This window comes from Rosa rugosa, chromosome 6 (assembly GCF_958449725.1).
Source record: "Rosa rugosa chromosome 6, drRosRugo1.1, whole genome shotgun sequence".
Classification (NCBI taxonomy): Eukaryota; Viridiplantae; Streptophyta; class Magnoliopsida; order Rosales; family Rosaceae; genus Rosa; species Rosa rugosa.
Genome location: NC_084825.1, coordinates 23,661,196 through 23,674,419, shown reverse-complemented (window position 1 = coordinate 23,674,419; position 13,224 = coordinate 23,661,196). Strand labels below are relative to the sequence as shown.

Here is a 13,224-nt window from a genome sequence, read left to right as displayed (position 1 = left end):
CCAACGACCTCTTTAGGGACCTCCGGCAAGGTTTTTAGAAAAGTCCGGTGGGCGGCGGATGGTGACTGGAATCCGGCAATTGGTGACCGGCGAAAATTGGCCGGAATCAAGAGGCCGGTGACCGGAATCCGAGATTGGTGATCGGAATCCGGCGGCCGGTGACGGGGCTCCGGCGAAGTCTCTTATGGTCTCTCTCTAAGTAATAAAGGGGTGAGGGTAAAATAGTCTAAAAAAAAAAAAAAAAAAACCCTATTAAGAAAAACTTTCTTAAAGTGTTTTGGATAAGGAAAAATTAAAAAAAAAATTAATGGGGTAAGTGAGAAATAAACCTCTAGAAAATGAGGTAAATGGACAAAAACTCATAAATTAAAGATGTGTTAATAAAATTTTTCCTTCACTATTTGCAGATGAACTAGACCCGACCCGGGCCCAATATACTCCACACAACGTGGCAGGGAAACCCTACATATAAATAGTTCTCAAACCCTTCCGTCCAAACTATTGGCTCATTCACTCGCGGCTTCAGCCTCCAAGCCCCCCCCTCACTCTCTGTGCCTCTCTCTCTAATCCGGTTCAATGGTGCGGATCATCTCCTTCCTCCCAAATCGGTTACAGCTTCCTCTTCTCCTGCTAATGCTTCTGTGACAAACGCACTAATCGGTTTTGTTTGAATGGTTTGAATCTCAGGCACCGAAGAAGGAGAAGGCACCGCCGCCGTCGTCGAAGCCGGCCAAGTCCGGCGGAGGAAAGCAGAAGAAGAAGAAGTGGAGCAAAGGCAAGCAGAAGGAGAAGGTCAACAACATGGTGCTTTTCGACCAGGCTACTTACGACAAGCTGCTCTCCGAGGCTCCCAAGTTCAAGCTGATCACGCCGTCCATTCTCTCCGATCGTCTCAGGATCAACGGCTCTCTGGCCAGGCGGGCAATCAAGGACTTGATGGCTAGGGGATCCATCAGGATGGTCTCAGCTCACGCCAGCCAGCAGATTTACACCAGGGCTACCAACACCTAGGTCATCTGATTTTGCATTTTGAGTTGGTTCTGATCTGTTTTGACAGTATGGAGGATTTTGTTTAGTGTTAGACTATTTAGAGCTTATTTTCGAATCACTGTCGGCACTCTTGGGAATTTCGATTTATCTGATGAAGTTACTTTCTATGTGCATTGATTGTTTCTTGCGCGGTATTTGTTGAATTTGATCTCTGCTTTGATATGCATGAAACTTGAGCTAGTTTGGTTTTGCTAGGACATTATTTGGTTTTGTACATGGTCCAAGAATAGGTTGTGTATATAGGATCCTTTAGCTTCTGGTAGCGGGTGTTGGTATTATTGTTGGCCAGGACATTGGATATAGGGGTTTTAGTTGCTGTCACAGATGATTGTAGCTTGTCAATTGCTCTGCCCGTTATCTTTCCTTGTGAAATACGGATTGAATTCTAGCTGCTGCTAATTTTTTTTGTGGTTGAATTGATCTTTGATTAAAGATAGACATTAGCAAAAAGTACTTAGATTGTAGAGAGAGATACTAGCCAATTAGGACTACATAATGAGTATTATTCTGAATAGTTGAGGATCCAGCTTAAGTAAGTGATGCAGCTTATGTAAAGTACCCTGGCTTCAGCTAGCTAGGCATAATTGTAATACAGGCACATTAGTCGATGACATATCACTAGATGCATGCATAGATGCTGGCTGCTCAATCAACCGTAGAATATTATCACATGGTATATTTGAGAGGATCAGTTATTTAGATGAGCAGCATTAGCCGCATATGGAAAGGGTTCACTCTGTAATGGTGGGAATCCACAAGTCCCTGTTCTTAAGAGTGGGATTTGTATATCCGTATTCTTTTGTTTTTATGAACATATGGTGTATTACGGGGTAGTTGATGGTACTCTTGCGTTACTCAATTCAAATGTCAAGATTTGAATTGCCACAAGGAAGCAATTGGGAATCTGTTCTGTACTCTTTTTAAGTATGGTTCGTGGTTTTGTTATATGCAAAAACCTCAGCACAAACCTTCTCTTGTGCCAAACAACACATCCTGAGCATGGTGTTTATCCTAGGTAATGGTTTATGTACCTGCTATAGTGTTTATGGTTTAGATGATTAGTGCTCGGTTCATGTAATGTTTGTCATGAGCGTACTAGACCACCCAGAACTACAGTGTGGCCTTTGTCAATCAATCTTTTAGTTCCAGTTCCAGTTCTTAGATAAGTGCTGGTGTGGATATCTGTATTTGAAGTTATTGAAAGTGTAATAAAGGATCTGTTTGTAATTGCTATTGACGAAATTACTGGGAATGATGTTGAATGATGACAGTGTAGTTCTGCTCATGCTGACTCTAACTATCTTTGGTTTTTGATATTGGTAAAATTCTGACCGTCTCATCCTCACTGCAATGTTTACATGCCATCCTTCAGTAGCTTCATTTCCATTTCTGTTTATTTGCAAAATCGTATTGTTGAACCATTTGCCAAGTTGAACATGTGACAGTTGTGGTGTGTGATAACTTGATGGAAGGGAAATCAAGCCATTCTCATCTTCCCGAAGTCGTCGATAACTTTGTGGAGGCTATACCTAGCCGCACCCTCCTCTGTTGCGCTCACGTATCTAGGCCTGGCTCGACTTGCAACCATGATGGCATGTTTGGCTTCAGCCCTGTCATTGAAGGATAGTGATGACACTGTTGATCTTAGCAATCTCTGATAATCACTTCATGGGTTTCAATCATGACTCTTTCAAAGGTGCTTCGAGGTTGGTTGATGTGGCGTTTGAAAGGCAACCTTGAAATTCAAGGATGTGACACCAGGTTCCTGTGCACCTTCACCAGGGCAAAGGACATCAGTCAAACGCGGTGGCGGATGGTCTTCCCCGCCCTTGGTGGTTGTGACTAATTATGATGGTCGCTCTCCCATTAATGAAGTGCCCTTGTAATTCATCTGGATTTGGGTTCGAGTTGAACGCATTCCTTGGGCGTACTTACACATGCCACATTCAACCGATACGAGAAACCCCATGACCGATCAACACTCTTGCAAGTCTCCACCCAACGCGATTTTATGTCATGGCGTTTCAGTTCTTGGATCTCAAGTACGAGCGATCCACTCATTGTTAGGTTTGTGCCTCCCTGAATCATGTGGGAGCACACTGTCGTATGGCAGTTTTTGCTCTTGCGCCTCCTTCCTTGATGTTTAGGGATAACATACCTCCACTCATATCTTCTTCCAAATGTGAATTTCTCTGATGTCTTTATCTGCAAGTTCAAGACCACTGAAACCAACTCTACTTCGATCACACACGTTCATTGTGTAAGGGAGGAGGAAGAAGTCATGGTTGACAAGAGAGCTTATCGCGCCCTGGCCATTGTACCTAACCCTCTGCCCTGACAACTTGGGGCTGGATTTTGATGAAGGTGGATTGGTGGGGGTGATTGAGACCTCTGCATCTGTGACTAAGCCTAACCGTGGACGTCCACGAGGTCAATGTAACAAGCCGAAGGTAGCGGAACAATGTAGCAGCCCAAAGTCTTCAGTTTCAATGGCTTCTCTAGTTTCATCAGGTAAGTATAAGAGTAAGTTGACCTAATTAGGCCGTTTCACTTGACCAGTGCTACTGATATATTTGTGGTACTATAGCATGATGGAGAACATACTGTTTCCATCTTAATAGAAAGAACAGGTTCCAACCAAGTAGCTAATGGACGGTAGATTAATTTCCTTTGCAAGCTTTTGATCGACCGGGAGAGGAGGTTGTTATATTCCTCGCGACATTTCTCTATAGGGGCACAGATCAAGAACTACGAGATCGTCCCTTTCATTCTGGGGTGATGGAGGGATCGAACAAATATTGAGAGCTGCAATGCCAGCTTGTCCTTGATAAACCTAAGCCGCTTTGCAATCGGGTTAATAATCTTAGCAGTAGTCTTGCACTCTTGCATCATCAATACTAGGTCCGCAACGTCTCCATTGTGTTCCTACCTCGCCTCCAGGGTTCAAAAAAAATTAAATGTGGTAGTTCTATGAGCAATCAAGTAGAGCATACAGGACACAGGAACTATAAAGTGCTTGAGATAAAACCTTCTGCACTGCTTCTTTACTCAATTTGATTTATTTGTTAGGAATACTATTAGTCAATGTTTAAAGTAGATCAAAGAGGCCATTACCAGAAACTCAGAAAGATAGCGTATATACATCGTGCAGCTCACAAGTATGCTGTTTTCCCTTAACAGAAAATAATTTGCACGCTTTGGCAGCTTTGTTAAACAAATTGGACTTTCCTTCTATAAATAACTACTTTCAATTCTTTTATTTTGTTAATCAATAGATATTTGATTGCTTATGATTTATTTGTTAAGTAGAACGTACTATAGAAAGATGTCAGTGTAAACTGAACTTTGCTTATTAATGAGTTAGTTTTGGAACTTTGTGGGAATCACAACAATTCTGTAAACGAAGAACACTAAACTGGTCACGCTATAGCTAGGTAGGTCCTTAATTTCCTCTAACATGCTGGGCCATGAAACTTATCACATCATAATGAATCATCATTGTGATCAGTAGGGAAACATACATTTCTAACAACAGAAGAACCTTATAGTTAATTATCAACTGATAACTATGAAACATGAATTCTTTGGCCATGATTCCATTGATCTTTAATTACATGAATTTCGTAATTTTAATTGTAGCTGCACATGAATGTAGAACTTGTAGTTATTGCATGCATGTTACTGGCTCTGATGGTGACAGAACTAAACACTTGATAACTTAAGCACATACCTTGGTATGTCTTAGACATGGCACAATTCAACTAATATGGGAAACCCTAGGACCTATTCTGGCGATTGATCGGAGAGAGGTCCGAGATGGAGTGGCTAGGTTTCGTTCTGAACTTCTTATCACTGCTGATCGTGCACGTCTTACCCGGAGGAGTTCTTGGATCTCGTTTTCAAGTATGAGTCCTAGTGGATCGGTGTCATGTTTGTGCCTCCCTTAATCATGAGGGAGCCGTTGTCCTATGACATATTTGCATATGTGCCTCATTCCTTGGTGTTTAGGGCTAACATACTTCCATCCCTATCATTTTCCTTGTTTAGAAATGTGAATTTCTTTGATGTCTTCAAAAACGATAAGAGGAATGTCTTTATCTGCAAGTTGCCAGAAGGGAAGACCATTGAAACCAACTCTATTTCGATCACAAGCCTAGGCGACCATTGTGTAATTAAGGGAGGAGGAAGAGGTCATGGTTGACTATAGAGCATGTCGCGCCTTGCCTATTGTACCTGACCCTCTACCTGGAAAACTTGGGGGTGGATTAATTTTAATGAAGGTGGATTGGTGGAGGTGGTTGGGAGCTCTGCTTATGTGACTAATTAGTGTAACCGTTGGGGTGCACGATATAACAAGGCTGAGGATCAACATCCCTTCAACTCTAGTCTTCAGTTTCAATGGTTCCTAATCTCATCAGGTAAGGGTAAGAGTAAGTTGAGGTTGACCTAATTAGGTTGTTTCACTTTCACTTAACCTTCTTCGTACAACAATTACATTCTGTTGGTGATTGTACTACTTTGATTGTTTGAGTTATTGAACATTCTTCAGGTAAGTTATTTTTATTTTCAGTCGCGTAAGAAAGTGTGCACCCAGGAATATTGTATGATTGTTTGAGTATCGATCATTTACTACGATGTGTTCCGGATAAGGCCAAATGTGGCTGAGACAACAATGAGATTGCTTCTAGGCTTGTACCATGGCGTACGCAACACTCTTGTATTAACCCAGCATGGTCATTGAATTTATATTCATTCTCCTTAAAAAAGTGGTTCTCATCTTCGAATATACAATTGACAGACCTCATATCTCCATTTGTTTGGAATATTGTTAGTCAAACTAAATGAAGTTTCTGTTTAAAGTAGATCTAAGAGGCCATTACTAGAAGATATGATAGATACATTATGTACGTACAGCTCACAAGAATGCTATTTTCCCTTTCAGAATATAATTTGCATGCTTTGGCAACAATGTTAAATGAAATCATACGAAATTGGACTATTTCTTCTATAAATGACTATTCAATTTCAACTATTTTATTTTGTTAATTAAGAGATATCTGATTGTTTATGATTTATTTATTAAGGATGTTGGTGAAAACTGAACTCAGCAAGAGAAGATTGAATCTGTTCACGTTGTTGTTTTTTCAATTCTTCCAACCTTTCATCAGACACATCTATAGTCCTAGCATAGGCACCTTGATCAAACCGTTTGAAAATATGATCCTTATAAGATGCACCATACATGCATCTGAAAAATAAAACAAAACAAGAACAAATAATCAAATTATTCATACCAACATACAAGTAGATTAATTATCATTTGTAAGAGCTCTTAGTGGAACATTCCTCATCAACCTCTTTCCCATAATAGGAAATTTTTGATGCATCCCGTTAATAGCTCAACTGTGCTGTAACAATCAACAACTTTTTGAATTCTGTTGGCAAAGAAAGATAACTATTTTTGGATTAATCAGCCCCACTATTTTACTAGACGCTTGTGTCTTAACCTGATACTTCTAACGTAGCTGCTTCTTGTAAGCACGAATCAAAAGTGATGAAAACTAATAGGTGGATGGATAAAACTACACAAAGAACACATCATCCATGAAGCAAGAGCAGAATCACATGCTAGGCCACATGCATAGCCCTTTGATTTCCTCAAACATGCTAGGCCATGAAGCTTTCACATCATAATGAAAATCGTCTTGATTAGTAGAGAAGCATTTCCAAGTTTCCAACATAACACATGCACCTTATAATTATCAACTGATAACTATGTAACATGAATACTTGAGGCATGAATCTCGAATGTCATGAATTCGGTAATTTTAATTGTAGTTGCATATGTTGAAGCTGTAGTCATTGCATGCGTGCTGCTAGCTCTAAAGACTGATGGTGACAGAACTAAACACTTCATGAATTTTCAACTGCAGAAATCGTAGTTATTGCATAGATATGTGCGCTAATTAAAGCTTTCTCCAGATGCATCTTCTTACTCATCATATATTTCATCAACGAGCCTCGAAACATAGCTAGATATGAGTTCTCTTTGCAGTGTAACAAGCTCTAGGTGGAAGAGAACAAAACAGTCTTTATGTATTGCAATAATGTTTTCATTAGCTTTGCCTCCAATAAAAGCTGTAGCCATAACTCATGAGAGCACCAGGGCTTCTCCTTGAAGAAACTCCATCTTCCATGATCTCATCACATTGCTTTCTTTCCTGTTCTTTTTTCTTAGGTCGCTTACATCATGAGCCCCCCTCCTGCCCCCCGCCCCCGCCGACCAATCAAGCTCCTTACCCAAGCCACTTTGTAGCATAAGAACAAAGCTACAATATCCCATTATTTCCTATGACATGCAAGCTCAACATCAACCAGAAAGGCAAAAATTTACTCAAGTTTCTTTCTTATGGAAAATATAATCACCAGGTGGCCAAATAGATGTGATTATAAACTATAGCTCCTTCGCAGACAGCAAAGATATCGTCATCTATATATCATGTTCGCTTGCATACGCCCTCCAGCTTCAGAAACTAGAGATAAAGAGACATGCCAATTATTTGGGTGCCTTCGTCATATATGAATTGAGCTGTCATCTCCCATGTAGAAGTTCAAGCTAGACCTAATGGAGCATGTTTGTAGTATCCATGCCCTATAATTTTCAGAAGTTGGCAGTTAATTCATTAATTTAACTCCCCCCCACCGTGATTCTTAATGTGCTTCATCTCATCAGTCTCGTGCCATGTATTACTTCCCAACTCTCTATGTGCAACGCTCAATTTACATATAACACAGATTGGTACGTACTATTGATCTGTCATATTTGTTGCAGCACCATATATATGATTGCTTTTCATCTTCCAAGTTTAGGCCAAAGTCAAGGGCTTCCTTCTTTCTTTCTTTCTCTTTTTTTTTTGGCATTGCCTAGCTAAGAGAATAAGTCCATACAGATATCAACCATCTCGAATAAAACACGACCTTTAATTGTTCATCATCATGAATTCTTGCATCATCTTCCAATTTACACACAAAGGAGCCACTCTTGGTAGTTCAATATGCAGGCGCACCCTAACCATGAGCAAGTGATCTCTTTTAATTGTATAACAGCTTAATTAAGAAAAACTCCATAGGTTTGAAATTTGGTTGATCACATATCTCCGTTGAATCAATCTAGCTTCTTGCATAGTGCTTTGACCCCAAAAACATATTTATGCACTTTAGATCACATAATAGTATGGCTCCCCACTTGCTTCCAGCAAGCTACTTTGGTTCTTTTCCTCAATCATGAAAATCCGGTGTAATTGTGTTTATGGTAGAAGTCTTGTCAAATGTCAATAGCTAAGAATTGACATGAAAAACCATGGCAGCTAGTAGCATGCATGAACAATACTCCCATTAGTAAGAGGGGAACCTCCAATTTGAGTTACTTCAATGGTGCCAAGAATTGTTCTTCAGTGGAAGCTAACCAGGGGCGGAACTGTGTATGATGTAGGACGAGAATGGGCTTGGTTTAGTCGGAAAACTAGAAAAATAAAGAAGTGGCATGGAATCAAGAAGAGTGATGGGAAAATATGTAATTCACGCATAATGAGGTTACTAGCCGCTGCAATATCCAAGAAAATTTGGTTTTGGACTTTTCAGGTTTCTCGTGTGAAAAATCAGGTCTTAATTGTAAATCAGATTTGATCAATTTTTGGCCAGAATGTCCGTTTAAGACGCATGTGATACCTTTCCAGAATGGGAACGACGAGATCTTCAAGACTCACTTTAGTGAGCCCTAACAGATTTAGGCCAAAATATATCGTTTTAATTATCCGATTCGGGATTTAATATTTTTTGAATAGAAGAGGTCATCCATTATGCAGCTCAACGAGCAGTACAAAAACGATCCCCCCCTATGGGGGCGACAGAAAGAACCGTTCCGTAGAAACTACTACAAAGCCAACCCTAACTAAAAGAGCAAACCAAACTAGTAATCTCCTAGTACACCCACCTTCTAGGATTAAGCCCAAACAAAGAAAAGTAGAGCCCTGAGGAATAAAAATATTCGGGATTTAATATTTTTAGGCTTGTCTTACATTTGTTTTAGGATTCTTTTTATTTTAGGTTTTTAGTTTCCTTTTTAATTTGGATTCTTTAGGATTTTTTGATAGATTATGATTTAGGGTTTTGGATGCCTATATAAGCACCATTATGCTTTGTACTAGAATCAGTTTATCATATCAAATTTAATAAAATCTAGAGATTTTTCTCTATTTCTCTGGTGGACTCCAGAACTATGTCTTTTAGGGTTTATCGCTTGTAAACCCCGTTACTTCCGACTGCGTCACTTTTAATTTTCCAAAATAAAAAGACTACCAAAATTACTGTTATATGTGCAAATTTAGTTTATAATTGTACCTCCCCAAGAAACAAATCCTGGTTCCGACCCTGAATCTAACAAGCTTGACTTGCTTATACCCATCATGTTTCTATATCAAGCTTGATCAAGCTAATCCAGATTATATTTTGTTAAGGTTTTGCTAGTACAGATTTATCTTGTTAAGTGGAATCATTATTTGTCACTATATGTTCTGCTGGAGTGATGGCTTGCATTGATACATTATGTACAGTTTATGAGAATAATATCTTTCTGAAAATAATTTGCATGCTTTGACACCTTTGTTAAAACATGAAAACATATACAAAATTGGACTTATAGAATCTATTTAAACTTTTTTACTCAATTTGATTCCTTTTTTAGAACATATGATGTTAAATTTCCACTGGTAATCCAGCTAGACTATATTTTGTTCTTGTGCATGGTTGGTAGAGTGATGTAGCAAGTTAACTGGAATCATCAAATGTCACAATTAAAATGTTTTTCTGGAATGATAGCATAGTTACATTATGTACAGCTCACGAGAATGATAATTTTTTTTTATAGGAAAATAATTTGCATGCTTTGCCAGCCTTGTTTTTTTTTTTTTTTGAAAATAAATTTCATTGAATCAATTAACGATTACAATCGTTTCGAATGGCATCCCTTATAAATTCGGGAGCTATGACAAACCAAGTTTGACTATCACTATTTCTTAAGGCATGAGAAGCAAATCCATGAGCTACTGTATTTGCTTCCCTTGGTACATAATTAATTCTATAACCACCATGATTTTGCAGCACTAGTCTGATCTCATCAAGCAACATACTCATTGTAGATAAATCCGGTTCAGTTGAATGCAAAGCTTGAACCAATAAAGAGCAATCAGATTCAAACAGTACTTGCTCATGCTATAATGCCACTGCCAAAAAATTGATCCCTTCCTTTAACGCCATCAATTCTGCATGGAAAGGCGACGTTACTAAAGGGAGAAGTCTAGCAACACCAACTTGAAAATCACCATTATCATCTCGGATCACAACGCCAGCACCCCCCTTTCTTGTTGCCGGCTGGAATGCACCATCACAATTAACCTTCACCCAATTCCCTTGTGGTCTTGTCCATTTCACCAATTGTCTCCTAATCTCCGTTGGCTGCACATTTACTTTTTTGAATTCCTCATACCAACCCATAGTGAGCAACACAGCCTCAGATGCATGCTGTCTCTTATGTTCCCATAATTGACTGTTCCTGTTTTTCCAAATCCCCCATAAGAGCATCAAACACCTAGCTATCTGCTCCTTTGTTAAACTATTGATTGCACCCAAAAACCAATCTATAAAATTGTCGCCTGGCCCAGTAGGCAGCTGTAAACCAGCTCTATGCCAAACTTTCTGTGCATATGGACAATCAACAAAAACATGCAAGCTGTTTTCCAAAGTATGAAGACACAATAAACACCCCATCTCTCCATTATTGCCTTTAGTACTCAATCCCACCTGTGTAGGAAGAATATTAACCGCTGTCTTCCATGCATGTAATTGGGTCAATAAGCTCCTCAACAAAACGGGGTGCATCATACGGAGGAGGTGAAGACGGCCCTCTGGGGTACACATATGGAATCCAATTATGATTCCATATCTCAATACGCTCACCATTCCCAACCTGCCATCTGAGGCCCTGTACTAACACTTGCCTAGCTTCCACAATGCTCCTCCATGAAAATGAGGGTGTATCCCCTAAACCAGCTGTGAGATACTCACCATTAGGAAAATAAATAGCTTTATACAATCTAGCTATCAATGAATTTGGATTCTGTAGCAACCGCCAACTTTGTTTAGCCAACATAGCCTTATTAAACCAATGCAACTTCTTAAAGCCCATACCACCCTCCTTCTTAGGAACACATAACCGTTCCCAAGATCTCCAGGGAATTTTACTTGTCTCCTCTGAATCCCCCCACCAGAAACCGGCACATAACTGATGCATATCATCACAGAGACCCAAAGGGAGCATATAGCAGTTCATCACATACATTGGAACAGTGTGAGCAACAGCTTTAATTAGATTTTCTGTACCTGCACCGCTTAATAATTTGGCTCTCCAGCTGACAACTTTCTTTGTAAGTTTCTCTTTCAAGTAAGCAAATGCAGCTGTCTTTGATCTTCCAACATGGGTAGGCAAGCCAAGATTTTCTCATGTTTATCCACCCTTTGCACCCTAAGGATATCTGCCAGATACAATTGTCTGTCCATAGTAACATTCTTACTAAAAGCGACATTGCTTTTCTGTAGATTTACTCTCTGCCCAGAAGCTATCTCGTAGGCATATAAAATATTTCTGAATTGCTGACATTCCTCTTCAGTTGCAGCGCCAAACAAAAAACTATCATCTGCAAACAATAAATGATGCAAAATCGGTGCAGTAGGAGTAACCTTGATACCTTGAATCCATTGCTGCTGTGCAAAAAATTCAATCAGAGAAGACAACCCTTCAGCACATAAGATAAATAGATAAGGTGACAATGGATCACCTTGTCTAATACCCCTAGATGGTCGAACATAACCCCAGACTTCTCCATTCACTAAGAAGGAATAGCTGACTGTTTGAATACTAGCCATCACTAGATCCACCCACTCTTATGCAAACCCTAACTCCAGCCTGTCATACGCTTTACTAATGTCAAGTTTTAGAGAGAAATACTCCTCCCCGCTTCTCTTCTTATGCAGAAAATGAGCCACCTCAGTGGCCACTAAAGTATTGTCAGAGATCAATCGGCCTGGTACAAATGCACTCTGTAGTGGAGATATAACCTCTCCCAAAATCTTCTTCAATCTATTGGCCAACACTTTAGATCAAATTCGGTATACCACATTACATAGTGCAATAGGCCTTAACTCAGTCATATCTTTCGGGTCCTTCACCTTGGGAATAAGGGTGACATGAGTAAAGTTCACCTCTCTGATAAGATTTCCAGAAACCAGAAAAGAACGTACTGCCCTACAGACATCACACTACCTACAATGTCTTAATACTTATGGAAGAAGAAATGAGACATGCCGTCCGGACCCGGGGCCTTGGAAGGATGCATCTGAAATAATGCTGCCTGAATTTCATCATCTGTATACGCTGCCAATAATTGCTGATTCATCTCAAATGTAACTTTGGGATGGACAGTATTCAAAATCAATTCCAAAGCTGCCTCATTTGTGCCTTCCGTAGAGAACAAGTGACGATAATACTGAGTCACTACATTCTCAATATCATCTGGTTCTGTTACCCAAGCTCCATCTGCATTCTTCAACCTCTTGATCGTATTCCGTTGTCTCCTGTTTGATGCTCTTCTATGAAAATAAGTTGTATTCCTATCTCCCTCTTTCAACCACACTGCCTTGGATCGTTGACTCCAAATAGTTTCCTCCTCTGTCAACATCTCCTGTAACCTGCCATTTAATTCCTGCTTCTCAACATTCATCGCAACATCAAAGGGGGCTTGTAACAGTTCATCCAGCCTCGCCCTAATAGCTCGCATCTCCGTCTGTCGAAGGAGAAAAGTATTACGCTGCCATGTAGCCAACTGCTTCCCTGTTTTCTTAATTTGTTGACAAACCTTTTGCATAGGGTCCCCTTCAGTATCCCCCTGCCATCCATTCTGAACCACAGCCTCACAATCACTATGCCGTGCCCAAAACTGTTCAAATCGAAATCTATGCCTCTTTCGACTTGTCTGCGTTACAGAGTCATTACAAATATCAATCAAGAGTGGACTATGATAAGAGGAACTCGGGTGGAGGTGTGTAGTGCGTGAATGCCTG

At 39.9% G+C, this 13,224-nt stretch overlaps 2 protein-coding genes across 2 annotated transcripts; one reads left to right on the top strand and one right to left on the bottom strand.

The window, feature by feature from the left end:
- The first annotated feature begins 426 nt into the window (after positions 1-426).
- LOC133715357 (small ribosomal subunit protein eS25) lies at positions 427-1,163 on the top strand. The gene is made up of 2 exons (XM_062141832.1): positions 427-579; positions 688-1,163. Exons 1-2 carry the CDS (start codon positions 577-579, stop codon positions 1,009-1,011), a joined length of 327 nt encoding a protein of 108 aa, XP_061997816.1. The 5' UTR covers positions 427-576; the 3' UTR covers positions 1,012-1,163.
- Positions 1,164-10,320: 9,157 nt separating this feature from the next.
- LOC133716429 (uncharacterized) lies at positions 10,321-10,875 on the bottom strand. Its single transcript, XM_062143142.1, has one exon. The coding sequence runs from the start codon at positions 10,873-10,875 to the stop codon at positions 10,321-10,323; it is 555 nt and encodes a 184-aa protein (XP_061999126.1).
- Positions 10,876-13,224: the final 2,349 nt, after the last annotated feature.

What these genes read in the sequence shown, in the direction of transcription:
- LOC133716429 (XM_062143142.1), bottom strand. Translation starts at nt 10,875, where the DNA reads ATGGGGTGTTTATTGTGTCTTCATACTTTGGAAAACAGCTTGCATGTT.